The sequence below is a fragment of the Crinia signifera genome, chromosome 1 (genome assembly GCF_055691185.1).
Source record: "Crinia signifera chromosome 1, ASM5569118v1, whole genome shotgun sequence".
NCBI classification, from domain to species: Eukaryota; Metazoa; Chordata; class Amphibia; order Anura; family Myobatrachidae; genus Crinia; species Crinia signifera.
In genome coordinates, this window is record NC_139217.1 from 367,277,900 (window position 1) to 367,296,584 (window position 18,685).

At 43.1% G+C, this 18,685-nt stretch overlaps 1 protein-coding gene across 2 annotated transcripts in view; it reads right to left on the minus strand.

Annotated features, from left to right (window-relative positions):
• The window catches only part of GLT1D1 (glycosyltransferase 1 domain containing 1), a 116,805-nt gene that overhangs the window by 26,047 nt on the left and 72,073 nt on the right, over window positions 1-18,685 (minus strand). For both annotated transcript variants that reach the window (XR_014444700.1, XM_083150553.1), the window contains exon 11: window positions 5,278-5,376. Coding sequence is in view for 1 of the 2 variants with exons in the window: in XM_083150553.1 (XP_083006679.1) it covers window positions 5,278-5,376 (99 nt within the window). In the remaining variant the exon portion in view is untranslated. The remainder of the gene's footprint in view (window positions 1-5,277; window positions 5,377-18,685) is intronic.

Below are 18,685 nucleotides of genomic sequence, written 5' to 3' on the forward strand. Positions count from 1 at the left end.
TATAACAAATTTAATAAACATAAAAAATACAATATAAATGGAAATAAATGTATTAGATAAAAAGGTGTGAATCAATTGGCTGAATGTCCAATTAATAATCTTTAAAAGTATATCACCGGGATATTTGGGTTTGGTGGCACTTATTAACTGACAACCAATGTTACCATCCTGGGTGGTCTGGTGTATAGATGTGTCCAGACTGGTGACTGAAAGTGTCCTGAGTTGTCCTATGTTTTCAAGGACTCACGGTTCCCACTTGTGCAGACTTCCTCTTGTTTTTGCTGGAATAATTAGGGATCAGGCGGTTATCCCAAATGCGATTGATCCAGTTGAATATCGAGGGACATCTGTGGGTAGGTCGGACAGGTCACCGATTCAGCAAGGATGGTGTCAGTAGGCCAGGTTTATTGCAGCTCAACGCGTTTCCCCGGAAGGTTTGTGCATCCGGCTTCCTCAGGAGCAAGTCAGGAAGCTCCTGAGGAAGCCGGATGCACAAACCTTCCGGGGAAACGCGTTGAGCTGCAATAAACCTGGCATACTGACACCATCCTTGCTGAATCGGTGACCTGTCCGACCTACCCACAGATGTCCCTCGATATTCAACTGGATCAATCGCATTTGGGATAACCGCCTGATCCCTAATTATTCCAGCAAAAACAAGAGGAAGTCTGCACAAGTGGGAACCGTGAGTCCTTGAAAATATAGGACAACTCAGGACACTTTCAGTCACCAGTCTGGACACATCTATACACCAGACCACCCAGGATGGTAACATTGGTTGTCAGTTAATAAGTGCCACCAAACCCAAATATCCCGGTGATATACTTTTAAAGATTATTAATTGGACATTCAGCCAATTGATTCACACCTTTTTATCTAATACATTTATTTCCATTTATATTGTATTTTTTATGTTTATTAAATTTGTTATATCTTTTGAGAACCGCCTGATTCAATTATTGGCATAGCCAGCGCTGACACTCCTTTCTTCTTAATTTTTAAACTAAATCTATGCCCACGTGAATGGTAAAGTATCAACAAGTCGTTCTTTAAAAAAATAATCAATAATGAAAAACTCATGTTGACCTTTCTTCATGTCACATTTTTGAATGTGTTGACCTGTCGTCCATGTCGATCTCCTGACTGTTGACCTAATAACTGGATACCAGGTTGAATGACTGCATAGAGGAGTGCATCCACTACACAGTTGTGTATCTTGCCTTTTGGCCACTTATCTTTGCATTATGGCTACATAACACATTTCCCAAACAGTAAGTCACAGCACCCTATAATGCCAACAATCTATAACAATTTTTACAGTGGGGGGGGGGGGGGAGTTGGGAGACCCTCCATCAGTACAGCATCTAGTCACAAAGGCAGAGAGAGATGGGGTATGGCCAGCAGTTACCAAAGATCTGGCTATGTAATTGACAGTGACAAAACAGTGGAAAAGTTGAGCTCCCTAAAAGGGGCGCGGTCTTAAGAAAAGGGGCATGGTTTTTCAGGAATGTTCGCAATTGTGAAACCACACCCCTTTTCCCAAGACCACAATCCTTTTCTGAAACCCCTACACTTTTCCCTACAAAGTTGGGAGCTATGCAAATATCCCTTGCGTCAAGCAGGAAATTTGTACAGATGACCGAAATCTATTTTCATAGATATTTGTTTCTACAGTACAGGCATGAAGAGTCAGAGTTCTGCAATAACCAGCACCACACTGTGAGAACCAGGACATCGAGAACTCCTGTCTCTATGCAACACAGTAAAATAACAGTGACCAGTGACACAGAATTGCATGCATGATGCCGTTGTAAATGCTGTTCATTTGTCTTGCCACCATACAGTACCTGCATGCTATAGCCACATGCTATTCTCATACAGGCATGTGCACCCTGTAGTTTTCTAATCTATCCTGTATTTCCATAACCGAATTATCCCATTAATTTGGTCTGAAACGTACGGTCAATGTTTGCTTTAGCGGCTGATGGAATTTAGCCACAGTATTCCTTATGCTACAACAGTAAATTAAAATGACTGTTCGCTTCCGGGCAGTTCAAAGTATAGCCAAATGTAACCGCTTTAAACATCTAGCAAAACAAGTAAAACAAAATTCACATGCACAAGCTGAAGAAAAAGTATAATATACTTCCCTTCCAACACATTTTAGTGATAAACTTGCAAAAAAATAGCCTGTAATTCCATCAGGTTCCAAACACTTGCATGAACCAGAAAAGTCAATCATTCTGAACGCAGGCAACAGAATGTACTTAATAAGTGTAATTTCCCTCTAGAAATCGCACAATCCTATTTAATGTAGGTATGTAGACATCTCCCTGACCTTTCTTCCTCTACATGCCTTTAAGAGCATTTTTTATTTGATTTCAGAGTTTTTCCTTTGGCAAGTGCACCCGATCAATACAGTGTATGACTGCATTCTTCTCAGCGCTAAATTGATTTGAAAGGAACATGTTTTTCCAAGCGCAAGGTGTTGCAAGACCTTTGTCATGTGCTGACTCAATGCTTACAGAAGGCACACACACGGTCACTAGGTCGACCACAGGAAGGCCTTAATGAAAAAGGTCAACATGGCTTTAGGTCGACAGGGTCATTAGGTTGGACAAAGGCATTTGGATCTACATGGGGACCGGTCGACAGTGAAAAGTTCAACATGGGTTTTTCAGCCGACATGACCGGCGGTATTTCATGCCCTACCATCCACTAGGGCGTGGACGGAGATCAGAATAGTGTGCCTGGAGCATGGCGAGTGTATGCAGTGCACTGATACGGTGTACATGATGGCTGTGTCGACCTCCCCATGTCAACCCAATGCTTTTTGACCTAATGTCCCGGTCAACTTAAAGCCATGTCAACCTTTTAAATGTGTCAACCTAAGGCCTGTTGACATTAAGTGGTCAACCTAATGAATGTTGACCTTCTTATGGTCGACCAAATGTCCCAACCCCTTACAAATACAAGGATAATCTGTTTCAGCATATAGATAAACTGAATATTAAAAAGTGGAGTGAAGCAGCATTTCCTATTCAGTCTGATTTTTCCGAAGAAATATAATTGGTATGACATGAACAGAGGTTTTAGTTTGTACTTTACAGAAAAGTGGCCCCAGACGGACTGATCCTGCCGACTTTCCCAAGCGCTGAGCAATATAAATCTATTTCCCTCTTGGCCACAAAAATGGCTGTTCTGAACAAATGTGACAGGGGAGCACGTTCGTGCAATTCCCTGATGTACGCGCACACAGGCCATCAGCGGTCACCTGCCAACTGGCTCTATATCCATGATCCAACTCATTTCCCATCTGATTTATTCTCTGGTAGAGCGTCTGTTTTGGCTGCACACATGGTGATTTCAGACCAGTCTGTCAGCTAGATCATCGTGCGGTGGATAAACGTCAATAGTCAAATTTGTCGAGTGACCAGAATAATCTTTTACATTGTATAAAAGTATACTACAAAAATGATATGCAGCAGCGAGCTCTGTATTTCTGTTACTATGTAGTATTCAAATCTCATGGCTGATACTTTGGGGACAGATGTATTAAAGCCTGGACAAGTGATAAAGTGGTGATAACGCGGGGATAAATTGAAAAGTGATAATGCACCAGTCAAAAAACTCCTGTAATTATGGAACACAGCTGATTGGCTGGTGCATTATCCCCTTCCACTTTATCAGGCTTAACCCCTTGAGTGGTGGGTTTTGCCGGGGCAGGACAAACCTACTAGGGCCAGCAAAAGCCACCACAGATAGCAGGAAGCCGCCGACCACCCCCCGCCCCCCCTCACCTCCGGCGCTAGTATGCAGGAGCTCCCCTGCTGCCCCTTCCCCTGCCGCCAGTCAGTCATCACACAGGTGACAGGCTCGGGGATGTTTTGCGGCGGCTCGGGAGGACTCGGGTGCCTGAACTCTCCAGAGTCCCCCACCACCCGAGCCGTGCGTCCATCCCCGAGCCTGCTGCCTACGTCAATGATGCAAACAGTGAATGGTGGCTGGCGGCAGGGGAGCGGAGAGGGTGTGTGGGGGGGGGGCGACCGGAGGGGGGGTGACGGAGGTCCCCTAAAGGTAGTGCTATGCTGGAGGCACCACTGGCGTGCACCTAATGCAAAGTGGTATGCCCGGAAATTGGGGGCATACCACCCAAGGGGTTAACACATATGTCCCATTGATCCTCATCTAATATAATCCCTCATTTTCCTGCATCTAAGAAGGTTAATTACATTAAAGCTACCATTATATATTGCTAATCTAAAAAAACAACAACAAAAAATAGATCTAATAGCAATATTGATGGCTCCAAAATAAGTATATTTGTGATATTGCTATTATTCAGTATAAAGAAACAGCAGATACAGTCATTTATACATTCTGCCAGTATCCAGATATTGTCTATTTAGGATGATTGCAGTCATGAGATGCAGACTGCTAGGACATATAAAACATGTGAGTACTGACGCAGATAGTTTGGGAGGTATACATACCAACACCCAAATGCTTGGGGGCAATGACATTATGTTGCTAGAAAAGGTATCTGACAATACAGTATATTATACTGCATTAATCTGGGTACACACAAAGATTTATCCTTCCAATCTGTCTGGTGGGGAAAAAAATCTGGTAATGTATGGGAGCAAATGGCAATTAACCATTTGCTCCCAAACACTGGAAAATGGACAAAAACGATTGTTCAGATAATTATATTAAATCATATGAATTCAACCAATTTACCGAATGACCACTGTCTGTTTCCAGTGATTGGGAGAAAATGTTCGATTCACACTTGCTCCCATATATTACCAGATTTTTGTTCCCACCAGGCAGATTGGACAGATAGATCTATAGGTGTGTATCCAGCCCTAGAATATAATAACTGTTCCAGGAGTTCCAACCTTGGCCCTCAAGGCACACTAACATACTATCCAGGTTTCAGCACAGATGGTTACATCAAAATGACTGACTTACTAATTAAGTAATCTGTGGTCAAGCATGGATATCACTAAAACCTGGACTGCTGGAGATATATTTACTTAAGTGCAGGTTTTTTGGAAGTGAAGATGTTGCCATAGTAACCCGATAAGTAGATTGGTTGCTATGGGCAACATTTCAATTTCCAAACACCTTAGGATGATTACTTTGAAAATGTAGGAGGATTACATTAAAATAACAACAACAACAACATAAAACATTCAGATGTTTGAGATGGATAGAACAAGGTTGAACCACAGTCAGATTACAATTTAAAAATGGATTTAATTTCTATGTTACCTGGGGGGTTGAAAAGAGCAAGCCTGTATCTTCATGTTTTATTATTGCAGAATTTCCTGGTATATCCCTTGCCAGCACCGGAACTTCCAAAGACATAGCCTATAAAGATAGGAGATATTGGGCATTGTAGAATTTATTTATTTATTTACAGTTTCTTATATAGCGCAGCAGATTCTGTTGCGCTTTACAATAGAATGCAGTTTTCTACATGTATCCAGTGCACAAATAAATGAATATATTTCCAATGCTTAGGCATGTTACATTTAGTAATACAGGATGAGTATACCCTATCTGGGTATCGGTTATCAAAATTATCCTGAAAACCATAGTTTCTGAAATTTAACTGGCACGTGGGGACGTGATATGTAACAGGCACTACTGGGGACGTGATATGTAACAGGCACTACTGGGGACGTGATATGTAACAGGCACTACTCTGGGGACATGCTATGTAACTGGCACTACTGGGGACATGCTATGTAACTGGCACTACTAGGGACAACTGTAATTGGGGGCATCTGTAGCTGTCAATACAAACATGATATGTTACGGACCCTAAATATGTGCAAGAAAATGATTGCTTAGCATTCAAATTCAGTGCCTGAGATAGTACACAAACTTTGTTTCATGCACAAATAAAATATATATTTGTGTGTAGATCATGTGTTTGATGTGTTTATACAACATAAATGGATTTTGTGTTCACACATGGGTCCTCAAGATACCTCATTAAAATAAAAAAAAATAAAAAAAAAATTCTGAATTACCTATAATCAGTTATCCAAAATGCTTCTGGTCCCAAGCATTTAAGATAAGGGATACTCAAACTGTATGATGTCATTTGATACAAGTAAAGTTTCGTCGCACTTTTGGCAAAACTACTAAAAATAGAGTAGCAAAATTTCTGCAGAGCTGCAGCACCAGCATAACACAATACACATTGGTTGTATAGCTAAACTGGTTGTCCACACTCATTGTGGTTTTCCATTATAAATATTATTAATAAATTATTTTATTTATATTCCGCTTTCTCGTTACACTTACTCCATCTATCAATTTCACAATCATATCCAGAGCTACAATGTACAATAAACCTTAATAGAGGATATTGAGGCCAGGCAGTGTTTTGGGGTTAAACACAGAGGGGCAGATGTATTAAGCCTGGTGAAGAGATAAAGTGGAGATGAAGTAGAAGGTGATAACGCACCAATCAATGAGCTATGTTTGAAAAATGATAGGAGCAGATTGGTTGGTGCATTATAACCTTCTACTTTATCGCCACTTTATCTCTTAACCAGGCTTAATACATCTGCCACAGAATGAGATCTACTATTGGGAGGAGTTCTACATACAATGGAGCTTTAGGAAAATATACGTAAGTGTCCAGCCTGCATAAGCCCTTTATCTAGCCCTCCTGATACTTGATTTGACTGAAGACTACTTATTTGTTCTCAAGAGTTCTAGCATCTCTTACTGAACCTACTTATCTCATGTAGTTCATCCAGCCCCCAGTACTGGTTCTCCACAGCTAACAAACTACTTGCAAGTCCATGTGGGGGAAAAAAAAAAAACACATTAAAGCCTACATGTTTATTACATTGAGCTGTGTGATTTTTCCTGCCAGTGACACTACACCAGGGACACACATTAAGCCAATCCTGACAGAGCATTGACAACGTGAAAACTATTGATTTCCGCTAAACATACTGGGGCAGATGTATGAAGGGTCGTTATGGGGGAGAAGGGGTATCAGCGCACGTTATGTGCACTGATACCGCTTCTCCCCCATGTATGAAGGAGCCAGCGTGCGGTAATGGACAGGGGCGCTATGCGCCCCTGTCCATATCGGCGCTGCTATCAAAATGATAGCAGGCCGAATGTATGAACGGTCAGCATCGCTGACCGTTCCGCACGAAGCCGGGTTTGGCTTCGCCAGCATCAGGCTGGCGAAGCCCTATCTAAACAGCAGGGACAGCGCTGTCCCTGCTGTCAGCTGTGGGCTGCGCTGGGGATCTCGCGTGAACAGCGAGATCCCGCGCATGCCCAGTGCGGCCGGCCGGGGGACAGGAGATAGGGCATCAGTATTAACTGATGCGCTATCTCCAGAAAGGGACATCGCCGAAGGGGGGAGTTAACGCTCCCCCGCTTCGGCAGACAAGATGTTAATACATCTTGTCGATGTCCCTTCCTGCTTCGCCTCGCTATTGAGGCGAAGCAGGAAGTATCATAGCGGCGCGATAAGCGCTGCTATGATACATCTGCCCCAATGTGTGCAAGGCAAATTGGTTAGAAGATAAAAACAGTGAAATAACGGACAAATGGTTGGGTGTGATGTGCAGGAGACATGGTTTCCAGTAATACATTGAGATTTCATTACGCCGAGAAGTCTGCATTATTAAACAAGCAATTCCTGCTGCATGGGCTGAAATTCTTCCTCCTATTATTGTTATAATGGACATATGCTTTCTCAGAGGTGTGGTATGTCAGCCCGGCGGTCGGGATTCAGTCAATGTTTTGCCGGCATGGTGGCGACCACAACCCCCACGAGGGAGAATAGCCCCCGTCAGTTGGGATCCTGACTGTCGGTCATTTTACAGTCGGGATTCCAATGTCTGTGTACGGACGGTCGGAATCCCAACTGTTGGAGCAACGGCACCCCAACTAAAACATCTACTGAATCAACATTTAGCATGAGCAATAGGACATGAAAGATCATTACAAATCCCATAATATATGCAAATTCTCTACAGAATTTCTAAATAGAAAGGGAGGTATTGAATCCTGGATTTCGATTGTCGACAGGCCGAATTCAATGTTCTGTCAAGTGGTGTGCCAGAAAAAACGACCATGGATTGTCGAGATCCGGCTGTGAATTTGTCAATCCACCGCCATTTTTGACAAAATGAATCCGACTGGTTTTAGCATTGAATAGGCACCTGCCGCTATTCCCCCCCAAGTATCTGTAGCTACACTTGATATGGAAGTGCAGGTTCTGGTCATACATAAAAAAATATTATGGTATCACACACTGAATCATCACCGGTGTACAGGAGTAGAACACATACTGCATGTATTGTACTATGCACTTTATTTTTAAGAACGGTCATGCAGCAGATTTGTATGCAAGCGCATCTGTTGTAGTTACATTGGAGACTCCAGTACTGTAATTACTCTGGAGAGTCCTAGGGCAAGGCTACAATGACAATTTGTTTTTTTTTTCCCACTTGAGAAAAAAAACAATTTGCATTGCTTTGTAGTGTGATGACCTCTTTTAAATGTACATTTTAAATAACCTTAACTAACCCTCAGACAGAGTTTAATGTGAAGATTTCTCATTCATGATAACATGGGCAATGCTGAGGCATTGACATTCATTGAAATGTTATATTAAATCATGTACATTACTTTTGGTTTGATATTAATAACAAGTTTAAGAACAAGGTTAGCCTCCAAAATGAAGTCTATTTAGTGCATTAAAATACAGTATGCACGTATAATTTATTTATTTACAGTTTCTTACATAGCGCAGCAGATTCCGTTGCGCTTTACAATAGTAGACAGTGATAAAACTGGGTAACAACAGACAGACTTGAAGTTCTATGATTACTAAATCCCATACTAGCCTCTACAGTCTGTGATAAAATATTATCTAGTCTAAAGGGGTGTACACCAGGGCCGCCGACAGGGGGTGCCCTGGGTACAGCTGTCCCGGGCCCCGGCCTCTGAAGGTGCCCGGGCAGCTGCCCACAGACCCACGCACCCAGCCACCCCCACCCAGTGCCGGCGGCCAGGCACGCACAATACACAGTGTAGCCTGCAGAGCACCGAGCCTAGGACACAGAGTGGCTCAGTTCTCTGCAGGCTGCAATGTGCAGTGTGTGCGCCGGACCTGACTGACTGTGGACACCGAAGGAGCCGGAGGACGATGCACACCGTGGGTGATGGTAAGTAATGGGGACGGGGAGGCGGGGTGCTGTCATGCGGGGGGCGGGCGCGTGCGCGGGGGGGGGGGGGGGGGGGGTCGGTCGGCTGGAGGTATGTGCCCAACATTTCTAGTGGCGGCCCAGATGTACACTTCATAGGAAAATCTATTTTGACTAAGCCGATGGCCAATTTTGTCTAAGACCATGGAAGATTAGGACTATGGCCGAATTGGCCATGGGCCAAACATACTACACTGTGCACCATAGTCAAAATTGCCTTGTCTGCACAGTCTATATTGCTGGGTGATAGAGACGCCACGGGGCCACGCAGCGCTATCGTGCACAGTGCATACATGGTGTGATTCTGGCTAACTTACAAGGCAATTTTGACTATGTAGTCAAAATTGCCTAGCACATGCACCATGTGTACATGGATTTACAGTAGTTCTTATCTAATGCATCATCTATTGATTATGTAATACAACATCAACCCAGTCAAGAACAAAATATCCAAGAATTAAACACATACAAGTAATACTAGCAATTAGCATGGGCAGTTAATCTGCATGGATAAATAACCTTGGTACTTATGTATTATCACGGTGCCCATCGCATCGCATACCAAAAGGCATGCTGTGCTTGCCCTAGTTATGGTTTCTCGAGTTGAATCCACTATTTTGTATGGATGTTATATGATGTATTGTTATGTATTTGGTATCCTTTGCTGCCATCTACTGGCCAATGTTATATTTACCTCTGTAAGTTAATGTAATTAGCATATGTATGTGTCATGTGACTACTCCTGTTCTGTAAGCTCACTTCCAGTTCCTGTGTGAGCCTCATGTGTAGCAGACATGTTTTCCTGAGCTGCAGAAAGGATTTTGCTTTGACCTCAAGGTATATCTGTGTATCATCTCAAGGTACAGCAATAAACTACCTAAAGCATTACCATTGTATCCTCCTCACCGGATCCTTACATGCAACTGGTGTTGCTAAGGGAATTTAACATAGCGAGTTCACTATCTTCCACTGTTTGCATAAGGGTTGCCACTCACAACTATCAGAGACTTCCTTTACGTGCATCTGTGGCAGAATAGTCAAAGCAAACCTAAGTCTACAGCCTCTGCATGTATACACATAGTCTGCAAGCAAGTTTAGAGCTGGCCACCATCTTATGAGAACACATGGCCACACGTGCTTTCTAACTCAACTCTCCACCTATATGTTAAACACAGTTCTACCTTCAAGAGGCAGTTCTAAGCAAGTTATAACATGTCCACAAAAGGTTCTGTGGATTCATCTGTGCCTGCACAAAAGCAAGTCCATCATGTCTCTGATAACTCAGATGTACAGGAAGCAGAGTTCAAGCTTACTGAAGAACAAGATGTACGCCCTAAACGCGCGTTCAAACCTACACAAAAGATTAGAGAGACTTTTGAGACAACCAGAGACGAATTTAAGGAAAATTTAGATGACTTATGGGAAAGAGTGGAATACTACATAACAGCTCTTCCACGCTTTAACAATGATGCAACAGAGTTAACCGCAGTTTTGAATCGCTTATCTACCGCCTATGATCGCTACCAGAGACTGTCCGCAAAATACATCACATTTCTGGGTAATTCTGATTTTGATGATGCCTCAGCAGAGCTAGCTGAGATAGAGACTCTACTCCAAAGAAATAATGCTTTAGTTCAAGATGCCAAAAATAAAGCAGAATTCCGCATTGCACACTTACAAGAAGTTAGGTCACATCGATCAACTTCAACCAAGCTTACATCCTCATCTGCCAGATCGTCTTGTTCCAGAAGGTCAGCTTTACATGAGAAGCTAATAGAAATCTGTGCAGATGCAGAAGAAGCTAGTGTAAGAAGTTCCTTTGCTAAGAAGGAAGCAAAGGTAAGAGAAAAAATGGCACGGATGAAGGCTGAGGCAAAGATCCTCCAAATGGAAAAGGAAGAAGCAGCTGCCTTAGCCAAACTGAAAGTCCTTGAACAAGCATTAGGCCAAGGTACTGATCTGAACCACTACATCCCAGGAGAAGTAGAAAACCCAGCAGACCGCACTGCTGATTATGTGCTAAAGCAACTAACACCTATACCTCCTGCTTACCATGAAGATTCAGCTCTCAAAACAGAAGCTTCTAAGTTGCGCATACCGATGCCACCCCCAATCTTCAATGCAGACATAACCACACAGCAACAGGTGATGCCACCTACCAATGACAAGGTAATTCCAGCTACAAGCTAGCAGATTCCCCAGTAACTAAACCACAGCTTAATCCCTATGCTACATCATTTTGGCCTGACATAGCTCAGCCTTATACGCCAGAGAACTTACATGCCCCAGCGGCACCACAACTTCATCCAGCAACAAGGAAAGGGAGAACAGACATGTCTGACCTTGACAGATACACGATACGTAGGGAGCTTATAAACACCAGTCTCTCAAAGTTTGATGACTGTGCTGAGAACTATAGAGCCTGGAAATCGACCTTTGAAGCTGTAATCCATGATCTTAACTTCACCACCAAGGAAGAACTTGACCTGCTCGTCAACTGGTTAGGCCTAGAACCTGCAGAACGCATCAAGACATTAAGAGCAGTTCATACCGGCCACTCAGAGGAAGGTCTTGCTGCAGCATGGGAGAGACTTGAACAGACTTATGGCAGTTCTGAAGCTATAGAAAGTGCCTTATTCAAAAGACTTCAAGCCTTCCCAAGGTAACTAGCAAAGACAGCCACAAGCTCCAGGATCTAAGCGACCTATTAAAAGAATCAGAGCTAGCCAAGTTAGATCCTCGTCTGACAGGACTGAGTTACCTTGACACTGCTCATGGTGTGAATCCAGTGGTGTCCAAACTACCTTACGGCATGCAGGAAAAATGGGCAGACCAGGGTTCCAGGTACAAAAGAGTACACAGAGTGTCCTTTCCCCCTTTCTCTTACTTTTCCAGATTCATCAGTGACCAAGCTCGGAAGAAGAATGATCCCAGCTTTGACTTCACTGAACCTATTCCAGCAGCTTCATCATCATCCTCAAGGTATGATAATACTGCTACCAAACATAGAGACTTAAGGAGAACAGTATCTGTCAGTAAGACTAACGTCCCACTTACTGCACCCTCCTACACAAAGCAAGATGCTCCTGCTCTTAAACAAAGGGACTCCAGTCGTATGTGCCCTATCCACAAAAGGCCTCATCCACTAAAGGAATGTCGTGGACTTAGGGCTAAGACTTTGCAAGAACGCAGAGATAATTTAAGAGAGCTTGGAGTGTGTTACAAGTGTTGTGCCTCTTCAGATCACATTGCAAAAGACTGTAAAGCTACCGTCAAGTGCACCGAATGCAATAGCGATAGACACGTTACAGCCATGCATCCCACTCTACCTCCAGAGAACACACAACTTTCAACAGTGCCTAACCCCATTGAAAAACATGGTGGGTAGCTACAACCTCAAGACTCAGCTACAACCACAGTTTCCTCATCATGCATGGAAGTATGTGGGGAAGAGAACAATCCCAAATGCTGTGCTAAGGTTTGTCTGGTCAAGGTCTACCCAGAAGGGCAATCTGAAAAAGCCACCAGAATGTACGCCATTATAGACGAACAGAGTAACAGGTCTTTAGCAAAACCTAAATTCTTTGAGATCTTCGGTATAAAGGGACAAGCAATGCCATATTCCATTGACACCTGCTCCAGTCATACAGAGACTTTCGGCAGAAGGGCCACTGGCTATGTTATCTCCTCAATCAAGGGGAATACCCACATACCCTTACCAACATTAATTGAATGTGACCAGATACCTGATGAAAGAGAAGAAATTCCTACTCCAGAAGCTGCACATCATCATCCCCACCTAAAACACCTTGCTAAAGAAATTCCTCCTATGGACATGAATGCTGACATTCTACTATTACTGCGAAGAGACATTCTGAGGGTCCATAAGGTACGCCAATATTGCAATGGTCCAGACGATGCCCCATATGCACAAAGACTCGATTTAGGCTGGGTAATTGTGGGCAATGTGTGCCTGGGCAAGAGCCATAAACCTTCTCAAGTTAACTCTTTTAAAACTTATGTGCTCAAAAACGGTCGCACAACTCACTTCAAGCCATGCTCACATCACTATGAAGTGAGAGAAAAGTTATCTGACCTCATCCAGGTGCCAGAAGTAATTCCTACACCTTATGATAATTTAGGAAGATCATTGTTTTGCACAACGCAAGATGACAACAGAATAGCCTTGTCCATAGAAGACAAAGAGTTTATTAAGATAATGGACAGTGGATTCTGCAAGGATGAATCTAACCACTGGGTTGCACCTTTACCCTTTCGGAATGTTAGAACAAGACTGCCCAACAACCGAGAACAGGCTTTATCTATATTCATGTCATTGCAACATACATTAAAAAGAAAGCCTGAAATGAAAGATCACTTTGTGACCTTTATGAATAAGATACTTCAAAATAACCATGCAGAGCTAGCTCCACCCTTGCAAGAGCATGAAGAATGCTGGTATCTTCCCTCCTTCGGAGTATATCACCCACGTAAACCCAAGCAAATCAGGGTGGTATTCGACTCAAGTGCCAAGCATTGTGGCGTATCTCTGAATGACATTCTCCTCACTGGTCCGAACCTAACCAACAATCTGGTAGGAGTGCTTATGAGATTCAGAACGGAGCCAATTGCCATTACCGCAGACATTGAACAAATGTTCTATTGTTTTATTGTACGACAAGATCACAGGAATTACCTTAGGTTTCTATGGCACCGAGACAATGATACCAGCCAGGAAATGGTTGAATACCACATGAAGGTGCATGTGTTTGGTAACAGTCCTTCACCTGCAGTCGCTACATATGGCCTACATAGGACTGCCTCTGATGGCGATTGAGAGTTTGGAAAAGATGCCCGACACTTCATTGAAAGAGACTTCTACGTGGACGACGCACTCAAATCTTTACCTACAGCAGAGGAAGCTATAGATCTGCTTAAAAGAACACAAGGTATGCTTTCTAAGGCTCATCTAAGGTTACATAAAATTGCTTCCAATAGTGCTGCTGTCATGAAAGCTTTTCAACCCAGCGATTATGCCACAGAATTTAGAGACTTGGATCTCGGCCAAGGCAATCCACCAGTACAGAGAAGTCTGGGTTTGCAGTGGGACTTGTTGCATGATTCCTTCAGCTTTCAAGTAAGTTGTACAGATAAGCCATTTACCAAGCTGGGAGTCCTCTCAGTGGTGAACAGCCTATATGATCCACTGGGATTTGTAGCACCCATAACCGTGCAAGGCAAATTTCTGTTAAGACAGCTCTCAGAGTCTATTGAGGACTGGGATGCTCCACCAACTACAGACAAACTGCGAAGCTGGGAGTCTTGGAAGGAATCTCTACAAGTCAGAGAAAGGAAATCCACATATTCTCAGATGCATCTACTGAAGCCATAGCAGCTGTCGCCTATTTGAAGGTAATAGACTCTTGTAATGAAACTCATGTTGGATTTCTATTTGGGAAGGCTAAATTAGCTCCTAGGCCTGAACACACCATTCCTAGGCTCGAACTTTGTGCAACTGTACTGGCTGTAGAGATTGCAGACTTTATACAGGAAGAGTTGGATATTCACATAGATGATGTTCAGTTTTACACAGATAGCAAGGTTGTTCTGGGTTATATAAGCAACCAGACTAAACGCTTCTATGTTTATGTCAGTAACCGCATTGAAAAGATCAGGAAATCCTCTAAACCTGAACAATGGCACTATGTTCCAACCCATCTCAATCCTGCAGATTGTGCCACCAGGCCAGCGTCTTATAGTGCCTCTAAAAATTCTTCTTGGCTGACGGGCCCAGAGTTCTTGCAGAACCAGCCTGAAGAAACTTCCCTACAAGATGTCTTCAGTCTCCAAGACCCTGACAACGACCCAGACATTCGTCCTGAAATAAGTACCCTTATTACAAGATCCAAAGAAACATTTGGTTTGGGCTGCCATCGCTTTGAATGCTTCTCCAGATGGCTAAATATTCTACACGCCATCGCAAGGCTCACCGATGAGACTCTAACCACATTTTTGGCTGAAGTGACTGCTATCGTCAATTCAAGACCTCTTGTTCCTGTATCCACGGATCCAGAGACCCCTGTTATTCTCACTCCAGCAACTTTGCACACTCAAAAACTTGAAACTGTTCCTAGTCCACCTGAAAACCTTCCATATCAGAAGAGGTGGAAACATGTTCAACATCTCGCCTACTGTTTCTGGAGCAGATGGAAAAGGGAATACCTTACTCACCTTTAAGAACTTTGTTTAATTTGATTCATCACTTGATACGTGCTTGAGAGACTTGTCCATTGGACTACTCCATATACACATTCCAGTATTGTTGTGTTTTGTATTTGTGTATTTTGTCTTTCAGGTCAGAACCATCGTTGATTATCTCATGGACATTAATTTATAATGTCAAATGGTAAAGTGAAATCCTCGGATTTCAGACGGGGAGTGTGCTGCCCTAGTTATGGTTTCTCGAGTTGAATCCACCATTTTGTATGGATGTTATATGATGTATTGTTATGTATTTGTTATCCTTTGCTGCCATCTACTGACCAATGTTATATTTACCTCTGTAAGTTAATGTAATTAGCATATGTATGTATCATATGACTACTCCTGTTCTGTAAGCTCACTTCCAGTTCCTGTGTCAGCCTCATGTGTAGCAGACATGTTTTCCTGAGCTGCAGAAAGGATTTTGCTTTGACCTCTATGTATCATCCCTCAAGGTATATCTGTGCATGATCTCAAGGTACAGCAATAAACTACCTAAAGCATTACCATTGTATCCTCCTCACTGGATCCTTACATGCAACTGGTGTTGCTAAGGGAATTTAACATAGCGAGTTCACTATCTTCCACTGTTTGCATAAGGGTTGCCACTCACAACTATCAGAGACTTCCTTCACATGCATCTGTGGCAGAATACATGCGATGGTATGCGATGCGACGCGATATCGCGTCATGTTGTACAATGTCATACAATTTTAAAATTGTATGACATTGTATATGGCATACAATGCCATACGATGCGATGCGATTAAAAATTGTATAAGCACCCTAATGGGTGCTTACAATCTTAAATGCACCCTAATGAGTGCTTACAATGTTAAATGCACCCCCACGCCACCCCTCCACTATAAACGTGAACCCGAAGCGTGGCGAGCGCAGCGAGTCCGTGAGGGGCGGCAATATGCGTCCTACGACCTTTTCATACCCCCACTATCCACGTCGGCGTGGAGTTGATTTTATAAAGTGTGGCGAGCGCAGTGAGCCACCAAGCCCGAAGCGTGGCGAGCGCAGGATACCTGTGAAGCCCACGAGGGGACGCAGATACCTGTGAAGGTATCCGCGTCCCCTCGCCACGCTCCGGGCTCGCCACACTTTATAAAATCAACTTCACGCTGACATGGATAGTGGGGGTATGAAAAGGTCGTAGGACGCGTACCACCGCCCCTCGTGGACTCGCTGCGCTCTCCACGCTTTGGGTTCACGTTTATAGTGGGGGGTGGCGTGGGAGTGCATTTAACATTGTAAGCACCCATTACGGTGCTTAAAAGCACCCATTTGGGTGCTTATACGATTTTTTATGGAATAGGGGACTAAAATCTCGTTGCATCGCATGCCATCGGGTGCATGGCATGCGATGCGATGAAAACATTGGCGATCAATATCAGGGGCGCCGTGATAATACACAAGTACAATAACCTCTGCATATTTATGTTGCACAAACATGCCATGCAATTATTGGAATTCACAACAACAACAACAACAAGCTACCTAAGGTCTTTACTCTCACATTATTAAGGTAGTAAACCGCTATGAAATATAGTACAACATTATGATGCTGATGAATATGCCACACCTGTTTGGTTCCAATTGCTAGGTTGCCAGTGATTGGGTCGGCAGCCATCAGATTGACCACTATTGGTCGACAAGCATAATGGTCGACTTGGTCAAAAGGTCAACATGCAACGGGTCGACATGAAACAGGAGTTTTCCACAGTTCTTTCCATTTAGACAACTTGTTCATATTTACGATCCATGTGGACTACAATAGGAAACAATAGATGGGCGGGGGGGGGGGGCAGTTAATCCCGCGCCCCTGAGGAAGTCTGTTAAGACAAAACATGTTGGGACACTTTTGACCATTCTGACCATATATATTTTTATCTGTTGCTTTATTTGATTTGATTTTTTCTAATCGATTCTTGATTCATTGGTTGTATTAACTTTCCTTTAAATAATAATCGATTTTTACCTAAAATACCTTTTTTCCCTTTATATACACTTTTTAACCCCATCTATAATATAAGCGTTTTATATCAAAGTGCTACGTATATTTTGTTACCGTTTTCTCAATACTATTAAAATCACATTGTTTACAAATAAAAAAACTTTTTTTATAAATCCAAGTTTTGGTTTTACTAGTAGGCTCAAACATCATTGTCGCCATGGTCCAAAAAAATTGTCTGTACTATTTGTTATCAACAGTCGGCTCACCACTGCCTATTTATGGACTGAGCAGACATCCTTACTGTAAGGAGTGTGGGATTCTGTGCTTAGTGGAGGTGTTTAGCACAAGCCTGAGCGAGGATATGCTCCCTCCCTGCATGATAGATAAACAAGGATAGTTGCGCTAAACAACAAAAACAGGTAATGCCCCAATTGAGAAAATATATATATATATATATATATATATATATATATATATATATATATATATATATATATGTAGTTCTTTTACAGTCACCTGGTCTCCTTTTGTGTCCTCTTTCTTTTTGGGCCCAAAAAGTTTTAATTTGTCCCGATGTGGGGTGGTATGTGGGGTCCCACCAAGATACTTCCTCCAATCAAGATAGGGGGGTGGTTTTCCTCCACAGTGATGGAATATCTGAAAGTCTGGGGGTTCCCTTGATCTTTCAGCAGGCAAATTAGAGAGGTGGCGTTGCTCCACAGCTGTTATTGAAGCCTGTTTGGGAGTCCTGTATTTCGGGACAGCTCCGATGGATATGGCTGTCACTGTAGTCTAAGCAGGGCACTTAGGGATGCACTTGGAGAGAGGTGAATAGTAGCAGCAATTCTGGTGTACCAATAACCAGCGCGCTTCGCTGCTCATGCATCCCTTGAAAAAGCTGGATGAGCAGCGAAACGCGTTGGTTAACAGGTACTCCAGAATTGATCTTCTGAAGACTTATTACCTTAAACTTCTGTTCCTCGCCCTGTCTACTCCTCCTGTGTCACCCGTCTGTCTGCCCCTCCTCTTTAGAATGTAACTCTCACGAGCAGGGACCGCTTACCTCATGTACTTATCCTTTCTTACTTCAGTAGTCTTCGACTGCACCAAAACATGCTGTTTGCTGCCACCTGGATACTTATGTTGCTGCAATCGGCTGATGTTCCTATAATCATTTACCCTGTATTTGTCCTGTATTGTC